This window comes from Podarcis vaucheri (genome assembly GCF_965113315.1).
Source record: "Podarcis vaucheri genome assembly, chromosome: 12".
NCBI classification, from domain to species: domain Eukaryota; kingdom Metazoa; phylum Chordata; class Lepidosauria; order Squamata; family Lacertidae; genus Podarcis; species Podarcis vaucheri.
In genome coordinates, this window is record NC_138750.1 from 45,385,957 (window position 1) to 45,409,066 (window position 23,110).

The window sequence follows — 23,110 nt, forward strand, 5'->3', positions numbered from 1 at the left end:
CAGGCAAAGGGTTTGTTCACACTTCCTCTTGTCCTGCTACTTTCATCCAAAGAAAACTGCTCCTTAGCGTTCTAACAGCAATTTGGGTTTTTTCCGCAAATTGTCATTTGTTCTGATCTATCGCTAAAGAGCAGGTTTTCCCTTGGAAAGGAGCTGGGCAAGGAGGAAACCACTCAGACCATGCCTAGAAAGTGTGGGTCAAGCGGAAAGCTGCTCGGACCCATCTATTCTAGGCATGGCACAAGCAAAGTGTGGATGAGCCCCAAGTGTTAATTACTCACTGCTTCTTAGTTTAAAATACCCAACACAAGCTGCTTTTCTCAATTTATGAGCCATTCCTGCAGTTCTGTTATACTAGTTTGTGCATAACATGCAGTCAGCCATTTTGATAAGGAGGACTATACCTCTTGATAACACTTGAGAGGTCTACAGCGCCCTTGCTTGCTTTTGAGGTTCCAGTGTAGGTCTTGTTGGCCACTGTGGGAACAGGATGTTGGACTAGATGGAACTTTGGTAGATCTTTATACCTATATGAGGTGGTTTTTTAAAAATGAAATCTATGAATATCTGTTAGAATCATCTATGACTGAAGCCAAAGGCAATTTAGGTGAGAGTCTAATTTTAAACTTATCCTAAGATTACTAGATATTCAGTTAGCAATCCTATATGCACTTTCCTAGGAATGTGCCATGGGCCAGGAGTCAGCTTCGCCTGCTGAACAGCAGCCTGAAGGAGGAGAAGGCAGAGTGCCTCCACCTGCAGCTGATCAGCCTTCAAGGACACAGAGGAGAAGCCCCTGATGAGAACCAGCTGACTTCAGCCTTAAGCAGAGCTTCCAGCAGCAGTCAGATGCTGAAGACAATGCTTGTAGTTCCTGGTATTGCCTTGCTGTTGCCTGCTCATCTTGACCCACTGATCATTGGATGACCTGACCTCTGGACTGTTTGACCATGCGGATTGCTGTTCACTCAACCCTAGGACTGGACCTGACTTCATAAGCTGAATCAGCCTCCAGGTAAGTACACCTCAGACTCTTCCGGTTGACTGGCCTCCCACTCCACTGAGCTCTGCATGTTGTTGCTCAGCAATGAGACTATGACAGGATGAGTCTCGATGAGCTCAATGGGGTTTACTTCTGAGTGCACATGCCTAGGATTGTATTGTAAGAGATTTTGTTTTATTGCTACTGGCCCTCCACAGTTATTTGCCCATAACAAGGGTATATATTCTTATTTTTCTGTTGCTAATGGAAGAATAGGCTCTTTATGCAATCAAATCTCCAGTTAATACAATTAGCAAAATAATGCTTGCAGCTGCTTACTGCTTGAACATAAAAGTATTTGACATTATTGATTTTATCGAGTGGTTTCGCCCCCCCCCCCTTTATCAAGTGTTTTTAGGTTGATTGATCACCCCTCACCAAAGATCTTGGCATGGAGGAGTCTTTTTTAAGCAAATTGTTAGTGTATGAAATTATACATCTCTTCAAATTAAGTATAGGAGTATGATACACTGACAGCAGGTTTATGGATGGTACATAGTAAATTAGCATAAAATGAATTTGCATTGCATTAGGATAATGATTGTCCATTCATCTTTAGTAAAAGAGAGCCATTTTGGTCGTTTTAAATAAGGAAAGAGAGAGTTGTTCCAAGTACATTTGTGATCAGTTAAGTGTCTCTCGTTTCCAGCTCAGGCTCATTACAAGGCAACTGCAGGACTCGCTCAAGCCCTTTTTACACTGTCTGCAGGCAAAGCAGCGAATTCGGGGCACTTGCCAGGCAGTGCACATTCCTGCCGACATTCTCAATGAGGAGATTGTACAAATAAGGAAACAAACAATCTCCAGTCACACTGACTTTCAGGGCAGGCAAAATAGCAGGTGGGCGGCTGAAGACATGCAGGAAAATCTATCTGTGCTTACCAAAAAGGGGAAAGGAATGACATGAGTAGTTGGAGAGAGCCAAAGCGCCAAAAGCTGTAACAAAGTCCTGGAAAAGATAACTAAAAATAGTTTGGAACTGGAAACTGCAACATGATTTACAGCCCAATCCTCTGCACGTTTACTGAGAAGTAAGTGCTGCTGAGTTCAGTGGATTCACATACTTTTGAATTCCTTTTGCACCCCTGTGGCCAAGTTGCAGGGGTGCTTCGTTCTCCCATTGAAACCAAAAGCGTAAGCAGTCCGCCTTTCAAGCACACACGTCCCAAAGAATCCTGGGAACAGCAGTTTACAGAACTGCAACTCCCAGCATCCTTAACGAACCAGTTCTCAAGATTCTTGGGGGGACAGGAAAATGTGTTCTACATGTATGGTGTGTGGGCAGACTCTGGCTCCGTTGGGCCTTAAGCTGCTTACAGAACAGCTCATTGTGTTTATAACCACCAGGTCCTGCTATAGATTTTTATTCTATTTATTTTTTATTAAAGTTCTGTACTTTAGGAAGTAGGTTGAAGGTGGTCAAAGGCCTAGTGGCTTCTGCTTTTACTGCTGGGCTGTTAAGAAGACATGCAGTTGGGAGTGTGTTAGCCAGGGTATTTGGGTGTCCCCTAGTTTTCTTGTGTTTCTTGTGTCAGGATGGTGGTGGTTGCTTTTGAAGAAGTCTGGCGATATAAGCCTTTGGCTTGCCATGGTTTTGTTTGGATGTTTTGTGTTGAATGTTGGAATAGTGGCTACTTTTCCCTTCCACACTTTAAGCATGGACTGTGTAGACCTGTTTAGTGATTTGGGGGGGATTTTCCTTAGTTTTTCTTTTGGAAGTTTCTGGTTATTTGTACTCCTAAATACGAAGGGAGAGTGAAACTGAGACTAGTTTGGGAATCTGCTCATCATATCCCTTATACACCGTATTTTTCGCCCTATAGGACGCACTTTTCCCCCTCCAAAAATGAAGGGGAAATGTGTGTGCGTCCTATGGGGCAAATGCAGGCTTTCGCTGAAACCTGGAGAGCGAGAGGGGTCGGTGTGCATCGACCCCTCTTGCTCTCCAGGCTTCAGGAAGCTCTGTGCAACCCTCGGGAGACCCGCGCGAAGTCGCGCTGGTCTCCTGAGAGTTGCGCAGAGCTACCTGCATTCTGAAGCCTGGGACGCGCTGAAGAGCACGCCTGGGCTTCGCGCAGCTCTCCGCAAGCCTGGGGAGACTGGGGCGACTTCCCGCCGGGCTCCCTAGGCTTGCGGATAGCAGGCTGTTCTTGGGGCTGGGGTCGGGGGAAGCTCGGGCTTCCCCCGCGCCAGCCCCGCGGCTGGGGGGAAATATTTTTTTTTCTTTATTCCCCCCCCCAAAAAAACACACTAGGTGTGTCCTATGGGGCGGTGCGTCCTATGGGGCGAAAAATACGGTAAGTTTATTCTTCTCTAAACTGTATCAGTTATCAAGCTGATCATTTGCAAGAATGTGTGCACATTGTCTGGGTTCTTTCTTTCTTTCTTTCTTTCTTTCTTTCTTTCTTTCTTTCTTTCTTTCGCTCAATAGCAAATAGGCTTGTTCAATATTTACACAAAACCAGGGGTGCCAACTTGAATGAAATATTGGGGAGGGGCCAGGTAAGCCCCGCCCCACATAATTGATCACACACGCCCCTCCATTTGAATGGCAATGCCCATCAACTTGGGAGGTGGCCCCCGCAAATATTATTAGGAGGGGCAAAGGGACCTTGGGCCCTAGGAGTTGGCTCCTATGCACAAATAGTACATTGTTTGGCCTCCCCTTTGTGAATAAACAGAGAAAGCTTTTTAGACTTCAGCTGGGGTTCCCTCTTCCTTCTGCCTAAAATCTGCATGAGTTTGCTGCACCTTGAAACAAAAATCTCATTGCACTCAAAAGGTGCTCAAGAGATGTCTGCTGCATTAACTGCAGGTGGCCCCCCTCCTGTCTGCCGCCTCTAAGCTCCATCTGCGGTAGCAAGTCAAAATAAACAACCTGGAGGAAGTTGATGGCTTCTAAGCAGCTGTCCTCGTAGTGGTCACTTGTTATATCTGTTATTTGGAAGCAGAAGGGAGAAGATTGATTCCCCCCCCCGCCCCCGGAGAAAATGTTTCTTTTGTGTAAATAAATTTAAAGGGCAAGATTTAAATGGATTAACAAACTTTCTGCAACCCATTATAAAAAAGCTAGAGGCAGCCAGTTCTACATGTGCCATAACGCTTGCTTTTGTAGAACACATTTTTAAGGATTGTTGCATAATCATTTGTCTGCAATGGAAAATGCAGCTGGTGTTCAAAGCCAAGTTTTTTGGTTGTTGGTTTTTAAAAAATCAAATTTCTTTGAGCAATAAAATCAATCAAAATGCAGAATTCTAGCTTATTCTCTGGAGGGGTAAAGGGGAGCGGAGACTGAGACCACCACCCCCCTTCTAATGGAATGCTTTACAAATGCTTCCTTTAAGCAAAATTGCAATGTAGAAAATATTCACTTAATCCATTCTTATTGGGACAGGGTGTTTTGTAAGGCCTTGATCCGGCAGAAAACGGCCTCAGCAGCTGCTCCATCCACACAGTGTTGCAATTGTGGGAGCTCATTAAGATTCCTGGGAGCGTCTCTTTTTCTCTTGCGTGGCTTTGGAATGCCTCATTAGACATTCAGCAACTGCCCTCTTCAGAGCACTGCGTCCAACTTGTCCTAGCCAAAGTTTACGGCATATAAATTAGTGATTCCAACAGATTGCTGCTCTTTTCTGCCTTGGCATAAAGCTGGGTAGTCACAGAAAAGCGACTTACTATTTGTGCTCAAGCTTAACCATAAGAACCAAGAAGTTAGCTTTGGGAAACTGAACGCAACTCTTGACCATGCAGCTTCTATCCTGCTCTCTTTATGAACGACTGTTAGGGAATCAGGAATCTGCAGAGGCACAATACAGGCAAGGGCGTAAAATGAATGTGTATAAAGGTCTTTGGTACTCCTACCAGGGTGTGAAATGAAGGAACATGTAAAGAGTTAGTGTGACATAAAAGATCTTAAGCGATTGTATTGCTTAAAGCAAACGTAAGTGAGAGATTAAACATATATTTCTTCCCCGAGTCAAAATAGCATCAAATTCAGTCTTGTTCCCAACCCACCATAACAATCTATGGTGACTAAACAAAGTTACATAATTTGCAAAATGCAAGGTATTCTGAATGTCACTAATCGGTGGCCTCCCTTCCAGCACCCCAAGGAAAGCACTGCAGCTATTTCCAACAAAGCGATGCCTGAGTTAGCAAAACTCAGTGTAGCACAGCCACACTTCAGGACAATAGATCCTGATGTGATAGAGCTGACAGCTTTGATATGCTAATTGCAAACATTATGCCTGACTCCGGTTATTTTAAAACGCTCATTTGTGCCAATGTGTTTTAAGTTGAGTGTGGGACTTGCAAGTTTTCTCCCTGCAATAAATCATAAACTTTTCTGTTCATTTTTTAAAAAAAGAAAATGAAAATTTACAAAGCCTTTGAGAAATGGTAAAGGCCTGTCAATGCCAATGAAAACAAATAATTCCTGCCACAATATATACCAGTTTGCAACACACACTTTTTTTTAAGCATTTAGATTCAGGAAACTGTTGTCATGGAAGTTGTGGGACATGTCATGTGACACTACCAAGTCAGTGCATTGGCCCATCTGGTCTAATCCATCTACAGTGGTACCTCGGGTTAAGTACTTAATTCGTTCCCGAGGTCCGTTCTTAACCTGAAACTGTTCTTAACCTGAAGCACCACTTTAGCTAATGGGGCCTCCTGCTGCTGCTGCGCCGCCGGAGCACGATTTCTGTTCTCATCCTGAAGCAAAGTTCTTAACCCGAGGTACTATTTCTGGGTTAGTGGAGTCTGTAACCTGAAGCGTATGTAACCCGAGGTACCACTCTATAGTGGCTGGCAGTGGCTCCAAAGAGTCCAGCATGAGTCTTTTCAGCTTTGCTGAGAACATAGCTCAGTTCGTAGAACGTGTGACTCTTAATCTCAGGGTGGTGAGTTCAAGGACATGTTGGGCAAATGATTCCTGCATTGCAGGGGGTTGGACTAGATGACTCTTATAGTCCCCTCTAACTTTGCAATTCTATGAATCAGGAATCCCAGTGATTGAACCTGGCAGTAATACAAAGAAAGCTTCAGATCTATCATTCCTCTTTGGTCCTTCCTCTGTTGCGTATTAGGCAGGAAAAGAGTCATTAGCAATCTCTACAGCCTCTGCTTATGCTAATTGCTCAAGTCAGAGCCAATTATTGGTATCCCAGAACTGACAAGATGCTTGGAGATGTTTAGCTGGCATGTGACCTTTACCTATCGCATCAGATCAGAGCAGAGACTGACACCATTGGTCAAGAGATTATCAGTTGCTCCTTTACAGGAGAAATTCTGAAGGAAACTGAAGTTTGGTTTCTAATTAAGCAGCTATCAATTTGATCCAAGTTATTTTGAAATTTTTCTAGCCATTCCGTAACTTACTATTTTTGGCAAGGTGACTGAGCACTTGGCAGAAGACCGGTTTCAAGCAGAAGTTCAGCCGCTAAATTCCTTGAACGACTCTGCTCAGCCATTACTCACAGGAAGAGGCAACACGCAGGGCCTGTGGGACCACACCTTCAGACCCTGCTGTCACACAACCCTTTCCCGCTTCCCATGGGATCAGGACAGCAGCAGGGATTCTGGTGTGGACTCTGCCCACAAGCAGAATTCCAAAGTATGCAGAAAGCTGACCCAAGCATAAGCAGCTTCTCTGTTGCAGGTGTTTGACCTGAACATACTGGAGAAGATCAGGGGCTAAAGCCATGGGCCTGAAATCACTTTGGACATGTGCAATAGCTGAATAGATCCAAGTCTACTAATAAACACTGAATCAACATCTGGCTTGAAACCTGAGCCAAATTGCTTCAGTAGGGCTGTTCCATGATGTTGGCTTAAGGACAGGTAGAATGCCACTCTTGTTTCTTTGAAATATCCAATACCAGCTTTCAAGACCATTAATCATCAAATTGTACCACGCCACCTAGAAAGGTGGTGTAGATGTTCACTATATTTATTTCTCTCTTTTCCTTCAGGGAATTAAATATTATTATTTGAGTTATATACCACCCTTCATCCAGTGGTTTACAGTATAAAAAATGCAGAAATACATAACTTGATAATAAACAAAACAAACACACACAAGTTTAAAACAGGCATGCCCAAAGTCGGTATTGGGGGCCTAATCTGGCCCGCTGGTCGGTTTAATCTGGTGCCTGCAGCAGTGGTCGGCCCTCACACATGTTCACTTCATCAAATCTGGCCCTCTTTGAAAAAAGTTTGGACACCCCTGGTTGGTTTAAAAGGTTGTAATTTGTTTAACTGGTGAAAGGCCCGGGTGAAGAGGAAGGTTTTTGCCTGGTGCCTAAAGATATGCAACGAAGGTGCCAACTGAGCTTCTCTGGAGAGAGCATTCCACAGGTGGGAAGCCACTTCAGAAAAGGCCCATTATTGTGTTGCTGCCCTCGAAACTTCTCCGGGGGGGGGGGGCATGTGAAGGAGAACCTCAGATTATGTTTACAGGGTCTGAGTCAGGTCATATGGGAAGAGGTGGTCCTTGTGGTATTGCAGTCTTGAGCCATTTAAGGCTTTGTAAACCACGGAGTTGGGCCCAGAAATTAATTGGCAGCCAGTGCAGTCAGCAGACCTTGGTTCTCCTCCCCCATTTTGCCTTCACAACATGTAAGGTAGCCTAGGCTAAGAGGTATTGTCTATTCCGTAACTACCCACTGAGCTTCGAAACCGAGTAGGATTCTGAACTTCCATCACCCCAGTCCTGGTGTAGCACTTTAACCACTGCTTCACACCATTTCACTTGTGTGTAACAGGGCAATCTTAATTGTGATGATACTAGTTCACTTATATTCTAAAGATCCAGGTAGTGATAGCTGATTTGTGGACTGGGGTACATAAAGGATATTGCATAAAGGAATTTTCATTGACTTCCCTCTTGTACCTGAGTGCCCAAGTGATTTGCAAGAAATGTCTCATCAGATGCAACAACATTCCTTCTGGAGGACAATAATTATTTACTGTAATGCGTATCTGGTTACCTTGTAGATAAGTTGCTGCCATTCGCTTGACAAGGGACTTCCCTGAAGAATAAGCTGCAGCTGGGGGAGAATACTGTGATCGGTTTTAAGGCAAAAAGGTGAGTGATGTATATTACACATGCTAACTCAGAGCTGAACGTATAATGCTGTTACTTCCTTATAATGCCTTGAGGGGATTTCTTCCAGCATGTTTTAAGAAATTAATTCACTCCTTCAACTTCTGTGTTCATAATGTATTAAGCAGGGGCTTTTCTGCAGTGGTGCCACACTTTTGGAATGCCTCCCCTACGTAGGTTTTCTGGCTCACAGCAGGCTGTAAGATTTAAGAATCTTTCAGGCCCTCTGTGTTCACAGGGATCAAACACCAGCAGTAGTTTTCAGATTAAGTCAATTAGTGGTTTTATGTGTTTCACTCTTGTTTGCATGTCACTTTTGAGTACTTTTTACTTCAAAAGGCTGTTTAGAGATTTTAATACAATCAGTACCTGATTCAGTTGCTACCAATGAACAGGTGATATGCTAGCTTGTACACACAGTTTCACTTCAATCTAATACCATCCAAACCTGGAGCATCAAATTCCAAAACAGCTAACAATTTTCTTTATTCAGATCCCACATAGCAAATGTCAGATACAGCGGTTAGTCTAGAAAAATACATTTTAAAAAAATCTTCAGCAGACCACATCTCCTGTAACAAAATCTGAAACCTATTTTACAAATCAGTCTACATTATTAATGTAAAAAGGAATCCTGAAATTTAGCATTTTCATTATATCCGAACATCCATCTATTCAAGCATAGGCTTCTGCTATTTATAGATGTCAGAATTTGTCATACATTTCTCTAATGTAGCTCCTGTACATATTAAATAAATCAGAGGCTCTGCTTGTAGTGCATTAACCATGTAAGCAAGCACACTCAGTATTTTTCCAGTACCGTTTGCATTACAATTATTTGCATGCAGATGTAATTAGCATTTAAAAGTGCACAAGTAGCCCATTTCTCTGTGGAAACTCAGACATCCATTCGAGGCATCACAATACCAGTTACTTAGCTACACATTATTAGAAATGTAGGACAAGGAGGTACTCTGAAACTATATGCAACAGTGTATATAGATATTTTTAAAAAAGAAAAAAAACACTGTTAGGAATTAATTCTGTATTTACATCCAATTTCACTACTACAGGTTCATGACAATAATTCAGTACAGTGTGGAAATCAACCTTCAGTTAGGATTGTTAGGTACTATTTAGGTAAAGTGTAGCCCAAAACATATCCTGAAAAAATGAACTTTATTAGTTGAAAGCTCTGGTTCATCACAGACCATGGCATATCCTCTGCAGGATACGTGTACCAGTTCAGTGTGTGAAGTAATACTAGTGTGCATTCAAGAGAGCCAGCAAGAATATGTGCAAAGTTCAAACAATAAAAAAGCAAACCTCACGTGAGGAATTTACACTGGCCACTGTTAGCATTTGTTTAAGCCTGTCAAATAGGAATGCAGAATGATCTTAAGGTTTAACACGTAAGCATATAATGTAATTATTCACTAAAAATGCCCATGGAGGTTTTCAAAGTCAGTTTATGGGGGTTATATTCCCCAAAACAAAGTGGTGAACCTAAAATTAAAAATCAATATTAAAACGCTATTCCAGGTTATCCAGTTTGAGATCGAGGCTTAGCTTCTCTCCCCGTGGAATCCAGTGTGTACTAGTTACGCAGTTTAAACCTTGAAACATTCACAACATTAAGTGAACTGTAAATAAGTTTTAATAGTTCCACAAAAGCCCAGGTAAAACAAATCACACACTCTTCCCTCTCCCACAAAAGTGCAAAAAACATCAAGTTGCTGCTTGGTCCACAAATGCATAAATGTACAAAAGAGGTGCAGTTTCTGCCGAAACCAAGTTGTTCTCCTACTAAGGCCAGTTCCACCGGAGAAATTCAGCGTCCAAAGATGGAGTTCAATTCCAGTAGGATTAATTCTACAATCTGGTTCTGATACACTGTGTGAACGGCTATGTTGCCAGTCTCTTTCTCTGGCTTCAACAGGGTTGGACCAAAGACTATGGCTATGCTTTGATAGGTCATTCGGTTCTTCTCTCCATTTTCTACAATTCTGAGAGAGAGGAGGGGAAAGAGAGCAAACACTGAACTTCCAACACAAATTCATATCACAAACGAGAAGGCAGATAGCATAATAACTTCCCTAATGAAATTCTGCATGCAGGTATCCTAATCCAGAAACACTGATATGTGCAAACAGCTTCAACTAAGCAATTGTCACATTCACAGGATGCTTTCTCAGATTACAAAATGAATGAAGCCTGCGCATACTTTTTGTATCCTTCTGGAACTTTGCAGCATGATCAGTCTCCATTTCTCCCTGGGGAAGCATGCAGCCACATATATCAGCACCAATGCACATCAAGACCTCTCACAGACAGCTAAACCCCTTTATAGCTCTGGCCCCTTTTTCCCACCACAAATTTACACAAAACTGAGTTTAAAAAAGCAACGCTTGAACTTGTTTTTCTAGAAGGCAGGCACAAGGGGGCTGGGACTGGCTGGGCAAGGTGACCTCCAGAGCAAAATAGAAACGTGATTTCATCATGTTTCTTCATTTGTGGATGTGAAAAACAGACCGAGCCACATTTTTCTTCCATGCACTACTTACCTCTTGAGATGTTTGAAGAGCACCTGCATGGTATCTTGATTTGGCTTTGGCAACTGTTTAATCAGCTCTTTTACAGCATGAACACGCTGTCTAGGCTCTTGTTCTGGAGAGGGAGAGGGGGAGAGAGAACTTTTAAGCACATTGCTTTTCACTGTTTATGGTTTGATTGCAAGGACATTAGCTAATGCATATTACCACCTAGTGGCCATAGTGAACATAGCCATTCTACAACAACAAAACTAGAGGAAATGCATTTGCGTCTTGCAGAATTGACTCCTGAGACTTCTACAGCATCTTATTGCTGTGGAACTTGGCTTAAATGAAACTTGGGAATGGGCAGTTCACTACAAAAAGTAACTGTCCCTCTTAGGTGTATATTTACACTTCTCCCTGTTTACAAAAGCTAAGAAAATAAGGAAGTGATTCACCCACATGTGTGAAATAGCTTAATTAAATGTGTGTGCATGTTCATGTGTAATTGTTCATTATATTGAAAATCATGTTCAGTAATGTTTCAAAACAAAAGGAATTTTAAAAAGAGTGGGCCATATCCACACAGTTTGAATTTCATATTCATTTTGCTTGGATATGTGCTCTGCATAATATAGTGCACTGCTTGACCATTTGCCTCACTTTGAAAATGGAAAGGAATTTGATTTTCATCATTTCTCTGCACCTACCCACTTAAGTGCTTTCTGTTGTTTCCTTTCAGCAGGAATGGCTAACCTTCAGCCCTCCAGGTCTTGCTGAATAGCACCTCCCCAACCATTGCCTATGCTGGCTAAGACTGATGAGAGCTGGATTCCAACATCTGGAGAGCCACAGGTGTGCAGTCCAACTTTAAGGAATGTTCAGAGCACTTCCCATACATAATCGTGTTGCAATCCTAACAATAGCCTGCAAAGTAGATCAGTATTATCCTAACGCTGCAGATGAGTATGAAGTTCTGAGGCCAACAGATTGTGATTTGTTTAAGCCACAATCCTAGAGAGGTCATGACCAAGGTGAAATTTGAATGGGGGGGGGCGCTTCCTGATTTTGCAACTCAGTATCTTATTTTTGTATAACTGTCTGACATGGCCGTAGTTCTGAAGTTGCTATACAGTTGTCTTAGGGTGGAAGGCTTCTTTAGCATATACTTACTGATTGCATTAACAAAGTCATTGAAATGAGTGTAAGTGAATAGTGGTTCTGGCAGTTCTCTAAAAAACATTTTCAGAGCTCCTGTAATCACATGGATATCTTCCCATTTACTGTCATTCAAATCCAGTTTTTCATCTGAAACAGATACGGTATTAGAGTGTTTAGCTACATGAGCCATCACAGTTCTTACTCTAGAATAAAATGTTCAAACAAGGTATGAAGGGGTGTGTGTGTGTGTGTGTGTACACACACACACACACACACAGTCATACCTCGGGTTACAAACGCTGCGGGTTGTGGACCACACCGAACCCAGAAGTACCGGAACGGGTTACTTCCGGGTTTCAGCGCTCGTGCAGAAGCACCCAATTGCATCACATGCATGCGCAGATGCTCCGGGTTGTGAACGTGCCTCCCACACGGATCACATTTGCAACCTGAGGTATGACTGTATATGCACACACACATATGTTAAAGATTAAAAACCTACCATATTTTTCGCTACATAAAACACACTTTTTCCCTCCTAAAAAGTAAGGGAAAGTGTTGTGTGCGTCTTATGGAGTGAATGCAGGCTGCGTGGCGAAGCCAGAACAGGGAGAGGGAGCGCTGCACAGCTTCTGGGATAGCCCGTGAAGCCTCCGCAGCACACAAGGATGAAGGCTCCCCGCTGCCCTGCGGAGGCTTCGCACAGCTCTTGCAGGAGGTGGGGGAAATCTCCCGCAAAAGCCACATGCTCTTTAAAGAGCCGTACCTAGTGTGTGTGTGCCTCTTGGGGGCTTTTGCGCGGCTCTTGCTGGAGATGGGGGAAGGGGCAGAGCGCGGGGCTCTGTCCCTTCCCCCACCTCCCCAAAAAGCCCCCAAGAGCCATGCCTAGCGTGTCTTGGGGGCTTTTCCCCAAGGAGGGAGAAGGGCAGCCCATCAGAGACAGGTTGTCCTTTTCCCACCGTGTAGAAAAGCCCGCAAGAGCCACACTCCCTTTAAAGAGTGCGTGGCTCTTGGCTGGCTTTTGTGGGAGGGGACAGAGGGCAGCTTAGCTGCACACAGCCTCTTCCGGTCAGGGGGAGCCTTCATCCCGCTGCCCGGGAGAGGCTTCGGAGGCTATGCCAGAAGCCAGATCCCTCTTGCTGTTCTGGCTTCTGGGATTCAGAATATTTTTTTCCTTGTTTTCCTCCTCCAAAAACTTATACAGTATTTCATAAACAAAATATAATTTGTTAGTTGATGTATTGGTACGTTACAGATGCTAAGAACTAAATAAATTTAGTGTTAACACTGCAAACTACTAATTGTTACGTATAGCAACTTACCATGATTAACAGCAAATCTCAACTTCTGTATTACTGCAAGATTGCCACTAACTCTATACAGCCCGTCAACATCCAATCCTAGAACAAATTTTAAAGTTTTGTACAGTAAGTGGTTTATAGGTGTAAATTCATATGTTTAGATTGAACAACATTTATTTTAATAAAATGCAACAACAACAAAAAGAAATGATTACTCCCCTTCAAAAAGGTGATATAATTTTCATAAACAAGAAGAATTATACAATATTCAGCATTTGCTGACAAACTCCTCCTTAAGTCTGTCACAATGGGCTTCCAATTGTCCTTTAGTGTTGGGGTTGTTGCTTTTCCTAGAATCTCTTGAAGTTAGTAATTTTGCCCAGCATTTCAAAGCTTAACTGGACAGATGGTGGTAGCAGGCAGCCATCAAGAGTGGGGTACACTGTCAGTCATCCTCGACCTCTCCATTGCTGCAGCAGCCGGTGCTCAAATAGACTGAGAAGTTTGCTTCTGCTAACGCTTTGAAAAGTTCGGTCTACTTGTTAAAATTAAATCTATGTGGCAAAGTGAGCTATTCTGGAGGTCAACAAGGTATTTAAACAAACTTGTTATTACAACATACTCTTGCATTTCTTTTTTGAAGCTGTAGACTGTGCCTCTACTTTTGGAATAGCAGAAGGAACACAATCAGGCTGCAATCCTACATGCTTACCTGGAAGTAACTCTCATTAAACTCAGGGGGACATACTTCTGAGTAGGCCATGATTGCACTATAAAGCATTAAAACACAGTTGTATAGGAATAGTTAAAAATGGAAAGATTCTAAAGTTTCTAAGCAAGTCATTTCCAGCAGTTAAGGAGGAAAAGGGCTTAGAAACGATTTTTATGGTTCACAGAGTGTACATTATGCCCAGATATGTGTCTATAGTAGTCACATGTCCTATGTGAAATTTTTACTAAGCTTCTAACCAGTTACTTAAAAAAAATTAATATTAAAAAGTTTTACCTACCATGTTCTTCAACATATTCAATACACAGTTTCACAAATTTTGGCACAGTGCTGTTCTCTCTTTGACACAAGCTGTTTAGATTGCAGCCAAACACTTGATCTGAAAAACAGGGAAAGAAAGCAGTTTACAAGTGATTGAGCTGAACTTCTCAGAACTATATAGAGTGAACAGGGCTTCCAACAAGAACAGTACCAACTGGAGGGGAGGGGATTCCCAACCAGCCTTGTCTTGCTAGCAGGCAGCAAGATATTGACATGGCCCATTCTTGAGCCACTGTGACACCTTTTGAACTGTACTCTAGCAGGTTATTTCATTTTGCAGAAAAGGGCCATCCTTTCAGAAGGTACTTGGGGTTGTACTTGTTTGCTCCCTGGCCCTTAAGCCTTGGGGGGGGGGGGAGAGAGAGAGCGCTCCTTCTCTCCAGGTGCTGTTTCTGCTGCTTAACTTATCTGCTTCCATGCAAAGCAGGAAATCAGCCAGCAACAAAAGATGGTCAGCACTGCTGTACATCTTCCCTCAATTCCACATCTTAAATTAGTGAAAGACTGTAATGTGATGCTCTGGGCCTCTGAAGGCATATAGCCAGAATGAGCAGCTAGCTTATTTTTATAGGAAGCTGATCTCTCCCCTTTGCTGGAAGCTAGATGACATCCCTGAAGCTCCACTGCAGCATCATATAGATCAGAATGAGAAATCTGCTACCTTTTCTCTTCTGCTTGTGAGCTGAAATGTTGGCATGCGAAAAGAGACAAAATGAGGCACAGCACTTAAGACCCATACTCAAAAACATAACCTCCCCTCTGTGTGGAAAGACTCCCCCTTCCTTCATTCCAGGTTTTTGAAAGGACTTGGGGTTTTTTGTAGGGAATTTTGTGTGAAACAGTTTCACAAGAAGATTGGGCTCCTATTTGGCAACAGATGACAGAATGACCTAAGTCTGACCCTGACGTCTTCTGAACTTTAGACCAATTATAGTTCTGACTTGTAATATTTCCAGAGAAAAGCAGTTTCAAAAAAACCCTTATATCCTCTGAGAATGGCATGCAGTTCAGAAGTTGTTCCTGAGTTGAGAGGTTGCTCCTAAGTTTGACCAGAATTGGGGGAAATGAAAGAGACCTTAGAATTTGTGGAACCAGAAAACTTGCCCAACTTTCTAGCAGTCCTCACCACCACCAGTAGCAGGGTGAGAGCACACAACCTGGAAGACAAACTGATTTTTGGCAAGGTGGCACATCTCCTCTGCTCAGTGACAAGTCTAGCCTGACACTGCATCCCTGCAAAGGAAAAAGTGTGATCGGATGGATAGTGTGTTACATTTCTTACTGAAAACATCTGTATACAGATCCATATATGGATACAGAAAGGGACTGTCTGTGCAACATCCTGGGTTGTCTTGAGAAAAGTATTTTCTCTCAACCCAATTAGCCTTAGAGCTTCAAGGACACAAATATGTTAAGTGTAATCCTCAGAATAATACTGTTTTTGGTCTTTAATGTGGACACTTCAAAGGCTGTATTTCCTAGGGACGTAAGATACCCTTGAGGTGGGGAGAGCTAAGAAATACTGCGAAGCTGGCTATTTCCTCTTAGGGCTGTATCACCGTTTTCCTGGAAGATTTCCAGAAGAGAAGCCATGTTATTTTGTTGCAGTAAAAACAAAGACTAACAAATGTGTTATGTCACAGGATGTGTTGTGGTTGTCTTGGGTGTCTGTTATTTTATTCCCTCTTTACCAGGACTACAGTGGACAAAGAAAGTCCTTGTGGGAACTAATGGGAGAAGATATTCTCCCTCCACATAGGAATGTATAAGTGAAAGCCACGCCAGGTAAGCCCAATCACAACCCCATGCTGCAAGTAGTCTCTTTTTGTCCAGACATACAGAAAGAAGAACAGCAAAACCAGCTGTGGAAGCAGAAACAAGAACCATATAACACCAAATATTTTAAAGTTGAGGACTCCTCTAAAAAATGGAAAGCATGCTTGTGCTGAACTTCATGCTTAATGTTTTCTTTCTGAGTGGACAGAGAGATTACAAAGACTCTTCACTGGGAAGACTATAGCATTTATTTTTATCTTGAAAAATTCTTTTGAATTTAGTCTCAACATGGATCTTCAGTGTGCAGCTATCTAGGATTTAAAAAATTAATGCTGCAAGCAACCAAGGTCACTGCTATTTCCTGAGGAAATAGCTATCCTACTCAGACATAAGAAATTGATATTAATAATCTGCTAGCCAAGGGTTATTACAAATATTGAAAACAAAAAGCTTACCCTTGATATAGCCTTTTTCACGGACTGCTTGCAATGTGGGTCTGCGGGTTAAAAATTTCTTCAGTTTCGTTTTGGTCTTTTTCTGTTCTGAAGCATCAATGCTGCCAGATAATTTTATTGCTGCAAACGAAAAACAAGCAAGCTGCATATAAAAAAACTGGAGTGTTTTAAGCTATTTTGTCCTAATTTATAAAACATATCCTGTGCTGAAGGTGAAATTGCAACATAATATCAAATCTGAATATCAACTATAAGAGCAGCCACTAGGCAAGTTGCAAATATTTATGGCAGAGAGGGGGAATGATTTCTTCTCTTCACTTGCTCAACTTAGAGCTGCGCTCTGCCTCAAAGCCAACTCAAGTGACTGATTTATAATGCAATCCAATCTGCCATGGAGCTGGCGTAGTTGAGAGAGAGAAATCTTCTGCCCAGCCCTGCTGGTCTCTGCTGGTGATGCCCCTGACCAAACAGCAGGCAGAAGTGGCCAGTGGTGGCATTACTGCTGGAGGGAAGCATAGGCATTTACTCTGAATTTAAACTTACAACGAAGTTTTTTTGACTCTTTATGGTCCTTTTCTTTGTCCTGTTTTTCCACCCCAGGAGAATCCGGCACCTCATCATCGAATGGCTCATCAGACTCTACTGTCTATTGAGAATAAGAAAAGGATTCAATGTCTTTGTTGCTATCAAGCTTAACAGCTTTTCTTTATTTTTTAAAGTGTGATATCCTTCATAGAACACCATTAGGATGATTTCAAAATTACTAACACATGATTTCATGAAACTGATAAAATTATTTTGAAGCCGTTTTCATTTTCCAATTGAATATAGATTTCCAATGGACTCCCTATCCACATGGTATCTGTAAATCACTTTTGCAAGCAGAATTGGCACTGCTGCAAGCAAATTAATCACTCTTGTTTGTACAAAGTATGAAAAAGATGCAACACCGGTGTAATATGTACTGAAAATTGGTCTTGGTGGTTTCATACTCTGGAAACACCTGTTGGCAAAAGTCTTCTCAAGCAAAAGATCAGAACTATACAGTTAAGTCAACCTAACAAAGCTCTACTGACTCTCTCGGCTAAACGTCTGATGCTAATGGAATCATTTAGTTAATGCCAGGCAAATCTTGTGCAAACTGGGAAAGCTACTGGCAGTGTCCCAGTAAAGCTACGTACCTGGAACATGATGTTTGGGGCAGCATTTCAAGCAAACTGCCAGTTATTTTATTAGTAAGCAACTTAATTGTTTAACCTTAATACTGAAACACCATGATTCTCCACTCTAAAATTCCTTCTAGGATTGCAAAAGCCAGCACTTTTCCTTCTCAAGTAAGTCGATCAACAAAATAGTTAACTGTCCACATTCGCTGCTCTGAGCACCCACAGATTTACTATGTATAAGCCTAAGAAAATAGAAACTAGTTTTCTAGTTAGAAAGCTATAAATCAGTTTTAACCCTCTCTACCCTAACCTATTTCCTCTTTGTAAATCAGAGAAAAAATCATCTTTAACCCTGGAAATTCAGGAGGCATTCAGAACAAAGGTACAAAAGGAACTACAGATATATGCATCACTCAATAGCAGTTCAGAGCCTACAGAAAGTGCAAAAACAGGTTCCTGCTTAAGAAGGTCCTTTTCTTCAGTAGCTAAATCAAATCTTTAACAGACCAAGCAAAACTGAAACACCAATAAATCTGTACAAGACATATTTGTCCACTTGGGACAAAACTGGTAGACATTTGAGTATCTCAATAATCAATTTGTATATGCAGCAGTGACAAGATCATTAGGTGCAATGCCACAAGTTTATCAATGCCACATGCTAAACACTACTGCAGGGATTCTTTGGAAATTGTAGTACAGCAATACATACATCTGTACATGCCTCTTCTCAATCCCAAAATAATATTGGACTGTATCAAGGGACAAAGAAATGGTCCAAACAAGTCTTGAAGACCTGGCTGCAATTCAGCTCACACAGTATATATATACTTCAGGACATAAGCTAGAAATATCTAGTTCATATTCCACATAAACCGTGAACTAGATAATGTTCCTTTTTGAATCTCAACATTTGAACAATTTTTTATCTATAATTATATTCTTATTGTGGTTTGCAGTCAACTAAACTTTACTCAGAGTAGACCCACTGAAATTAGTGGCTAATTTAGGTACATTAAGCATTAATTGGACACAACCCTCAATTAGAACTACAGGAATATCTTTTTAGTTTTCAAAAAATATATTCTGTGGTTATTTGAGGTGATGATTTTTTTCCTCTATTAGCCATAATAAAGATGATGATCTCACTAGCTTATTTTTATTATCATCATCTTATTCAGTTTCCCCACCCTTCATCCCAAAGGAGCCCAGGGCGGGAAACAAATCATTAAAAACATTCTAAAAACAATCCTCATCCACTGATGTGTCTCAAAATTCCAGAGCAAGTGCTGCTTTGGTCCTATATTGTGGTTTAGTTAGTTGTTTCAGGTTGAAGTATTCATCAAACAGTCAAGCAAGAGGGAGAAATGGAATGGTGGTAGGGAGAGCAATAACTTATGATGGTTTGCAGATAAAAAGTTTATAATCTAAGTACATACCTGGTTACTGATAGCAAAATTAAGAACTTTAAACCATTCATTTACAGAAATGTCATTATCCGACTGGATTAATAATTCAGTTCCTTGCCGTGTTTTCAGCTTTAAAACAAAAGAAATCTGGGCATTAGAATGGAAGTACATATTTTATGTGCTGCTCCAAAATACCCGACCACTAGGTCAATTACTTTATTATACTCTATCTATTCTAAGAAAACCCGACAGTTTAAGACATTTATATGCCACTTAAATATTCACATTTCTAAGACTGTAAAAGGTTTGTCATAAATAGTTGTTGTAAAATGCTTAACTCATTACCCATTTTTTCTAGGGTCATGTTAAGTACCCAAAATAAAGTTAGGCGAAAACAGTCACCTCAATCACATTCTTCTTGCTAGATTTCTCCTTAGAAGCCCAGTCGACAAATGCACCCCTGAGATCCACTGTGAACTCTGGCTTGGATTGGTTGACCCCAAACTTCTGGAGGGAAAAACAAACATTGCCAATTTGTTTTTAGAGGGCTTCCCTGCCCCAGACATTGCACAACCTGCCCATACAGACAATGACTGTTTTTGGTGTGTCCAACATGTGTGCAACCGGGCACACGTGCATCACGCTGAACTCAGAAGTCACCCGAAAAGTCACAAAAGGGAGTGGAGCAGCGGTTTGCAGGCTTTTTCAATGGTGTTTCAAATACACACACTTTCACATAAACACATGATGCCTTGGAACATAACCCCTGCGTGAACTGGAAGTTGCCTGTATTATATTCCTAAATTCCCATGGCAACACTTGTCTCCACCATGGCCCTGTTGGCTATTGACGTTTAGTAGCCTGGACAAGGGGTATACTTTTGTCTTGTCTTAACCAACCTTGGGAAAGATGGGCATTTCAGATGGCTTGGGAGTGCTTACAAAGCCCCATTTTGAATTCCATCAGTTTAAAAGAGTCACTTCTTTGTGCCACGGCTGTGGGCCACTTCATACAGAACAAAGCTTCTCCACTAGGTGGAGCTGCTTGTTTTAACCCCCACCCTGCAATCGCTTGTACTGCATTAATGCACGGTTATCTCCACATGGTTGCATTAACAGTAGAGATGAGGGGGAGGAGTCTGAAAATACAGTAACTTTCCAGTACTTACCCAGCTAGTCCCACCTCCTTGAGTCTTGGTAAACAATAACGAGGGACCTTGCAATACAGCCCATGATGACATCCAGTTTTTTCTGTAGGAGAGGTAGGCAATTGTACACAGTCAAGGAGATTGATCAAATAACTGAGACTGCCCAGTGGTGCTTGACAAATGACCCTTTGTATTACTGTGTCTACAGGTATAGCTGTTATTGACAAAAGGCCAATTTGGCTTGCTGAAATCACCGAAACAGGAATGCTACATAAAATCAATCCTTTATTTTGAGACTAACTAGTCACATCTGGCTTGTCTGTACAAAGCTTGTCTGAGGCCTGGGGTGGGAATAAAGCTATAAATTCAAACAAAAAGGCATCTGGTTCCTGGCAGGGGCCCCTGGCCAGCTGTGCCCTCCAAAGCCTGGGGCCAGTGTGCCCATCTGTCCCCACCCACCAGCATGGGCCTGAGCCACAGTAGCTCAAACTTACAGCACACACTATATCACGTTTGTGTGTTGTATGTGCAATATGTAGCCAGGCTTATTCTATTTATTCTCTTACATTAAAATACTCCGTTTAGAACCCTAACAGTTGCAAAGAGAGCCACTACAGATTGGCTTCAACCAATAACACTGCAAAAATGTTGTATTTATCTCACTTCCAGAAAACTTCCCCAGAAAATCCAAGTAATACTGACAGAAGAAACTTAAAATTGCTTTCCTAAACATGTTCCTTGTGGTGAGTGTGGTTGCAGGCTTTAAAATGCTGATCAGTTCCTTTAAGTTTCACTGAAACAGGGTTTCTTTGCATATAAATATGCTGACAAGTAACCCACTTGCAACCTTACATTGCTTTGATGGTTGAATGTTTGCCTGACCAAATTTAAAATACCTAAACGTCAAAACTTAGAAGTGTGCTGGAGATACTTGCCGAACTTTTTTCCCATTTTCTGTAATCTTTGTCACATTTAATAATCCATACTTCTCTTGGTCCTGGGGAAGAGAACAAACGGAAAATCAGTTTTAAAAGCAGCTCGTTATTCCTTTAAATTAGAAAATAATCTCTTTCCTTCCACAACTACTTTCAAGAAGAGCTAAATAGCTGCCACCTGAACTGCAGAGACGTGGTTCCTTGAACTTAACATTAACAGCACAATCCTATATGTGTCTACTCAGAGGTAAGATGACTAAATTCAATGGGGCTCGCTCCAAGATAAGTGGGTATAGGATTGCAGCCTTAAATGTGCTAAACCAGATTTTTAACTAATGTTACTAAGCCACTTTTTTAAACTGGTGTAACCTACCTGCTTACATCTGTTCATTATTTGTAGCCTAAAAACAAAACCTATATATTCTCAATATCTGAAGCATTTCTGTTTTCACAGTTTATTTGTGGTAAACAGCGTGCTCCTAAAAATTGTGTCTGCTTGACAAAACAGATTGCCAAATTCATCAGAAATGCAATGCAGTTGTCTACACCTGGTATTATCTGCACCTTAACTAATTGTTATTATTTATCAGATGCTATGTGATTTAGCTGCTGAGCGAGTTTTTAAAACAAGAAATTCATTGAGACGCTTTACTGAGTCTGTTTTATCCATCTCAAGTAAACACTGATAGTCACCCCTGACCACTGGCCATGCTGGCTGGGGTTGATGGGTCACAGGTTCCCTGGCCTGATCTAAAGTAATAGTGTACAAGGGCATTTTGTAAGACTCGGCTGTAAGAACTCAAACTATACACTCTTCCTTTGTAACACAGATTTCAAAAGTATCAGGCAGACCTCCCTATCAAGGTGAGAGAAACTGCTAGTGACTGATGTTATCTAACTGGGTCACAGGATAAAAAGTAGATTGCCAGTGACTGCAATATGGAAAAGCAGTATTGTGTTTATTAATGTTGTGAGGGGCCGCCAACAAGGCTGCTTTAAAAAAGGACAAAATGCCTCCTTTAAGGAGGACTGGATAACACCACTACCTCCATTTTCTGCTGATCTATTTGAACACAGTGTTCTTATGAAGCTGCCTGGTTCAACAATGCTGGGGACATGACTAAATCCTATATATCTTACAAGTCAACAGAAGATATGCATCTTCTAAATACTGCTCTAGAAGCTGCTGAAGTTGATTACATTGAGAAGGCCCAAGACAAGAAGCGGCTTCAATCTCTTTCCTGACACAGAATGATCCACTATGTGATGTGTAACAATGTTCTGCATACATTAACAACCATGGATTTGCCTCAGACTAGTGAGCTCAACAATCTGTGTATGACAATATTTATACTGACTGTGGCTTGATGCTTTGGTGAGGAAGGAGAATACTCATTCTCAGGAAAAGCGGTCTTTGAAGCAACCGGAGAATCCTAAGGAATAAAGATGTATTGAAATATTTATAACACAGAAATAAAGTAGAATCTCCTTAAGCTTTACAGAATTTGGACATAACAGAAAATGTGTCTGATACTGAGATACTGGAATGACAATGAGTTATGTTCAAATTAAAGCAGTCATTCCTTTCATTAATTTTTCTAGTACAGTTTTTTCCTTGCACAAATTTAATTATCTACCAATACTATCTATAGATAAATCATATGTCAGATACTAACTTGCTCATGGTGTGTTGGGAACAAATACGCAGGATTAGGCAAGAGAGGATCAGAAGAATTAGTTGGCAACTGTAAAAATACAAGAACTATTTTAATATATCATTATTGCTCCATAGAGTCTGTTATCTTGAACATAATAAAATAATGTATATTCCAATGTCATCTAATCAGAACTGATTTGCATCCTTGGAGAGTGTCAAGCTTTTGAATTATGCATAAATTATGCATTCCACACACCCCCCAAAAAAAATCTGCTAACTTGAAATATTAAGGGGGTTAGAAAGAAAGTGGAGACATGTTTCCTGAAGGCAGGCCAATGATCATTCTTTGTTAAAAAGCAGAATACAAT

General features: G+C 41.4%; 1 protein-coding gene and 1 long non-coding RNA gene across 13 annotated transcripts in view; one reads left to right on the plus strand and one right to left on the minus strand.

Annotated features, from left to right (window-relative positions):
- The window catches only part of LOC309515721, a 37,945-nt gene extending 26,096 nt beyond the window's left edge, over positions 1-11,849 (plus strand). For 2 of the 3 annotated variants that reach the window (XR_014212625.1, XR_014212627.1), the window contains exons 3-5: positions 681-1,015; positions 8,042-8,132; positions 11,430-11,849. This is a non-coding gene — a long non-coding RNA (uncharacterized lncRNA). Of the gene's footprint in view, positions 1-680; positions 1,016-8,041; positions 8,133-11,426 lie in introns of all 3 variants that reach the window. The other variant, XR_014212626.1, reaches the window with a different exon arrangement.
- The window catches only part of ARHGAP12 (Rho GTPase activating protein 12), a 73,585-nt gene continuing 60,123 nt past the window's right edge, over positions 9,649-23,110 (minus strand). For 2 of the 10 annotated variants that reach the window (XM_082193762.1, XM_082193767.1), the window contains 13 exons: positions 22,762-22,830; positions 22,444-22,518; positions 21,086-21,147; positions 20,172-20,253; positions 19,406-19,510; positions 19,034-19,132; positions 16,972-17,074; positions 16,429-16,548; positions 14,157-14,255; positions 13,168-13,245; positions 11,858-11,992; positions 10,715-10,817; positions 9,649-10,156 (listed from right to left, as the gene is read on the minus strand). In XM_082193762.1, the coding sequence (XP_082049888.1) occupies positions 9,982-10,156; positions 10,715-10,817; positions 11,858-11,992; positions 13,168-13,245; positions 14,157-14,255; positions 16,429-16,548; positions 16,972-17,074; positions 19,034-19,132; positions 19,406-19,510; positions 20,172-20,253; positions 21,086-21,147; positions 22,444-22,518; positions 22,762-22,830 (1,305 nt within the window). In that variant the 3' untranslated portion in view covers positions 9,649-9,981. The remainder of the gene's footprint in view (positions 10,157-10,714; positions 10,818-11,857; positions 11,993-13,167; positions 13,246-14,156; positions 14,256-16,428; positions 16,549-16,971; positions 17,075-19,033; positions 19,133-19,405; positions 19,511-20,171; positions 20,254-21,085; positions 21,148-22,443; positions 22,519-22,761; positions 22,831-23,110) is intronic. The other 8 variants (XM_082193766.1, XM_082193771.1, XM_082193765.1 and 5 more) reach the window with 5 other exon arrangements.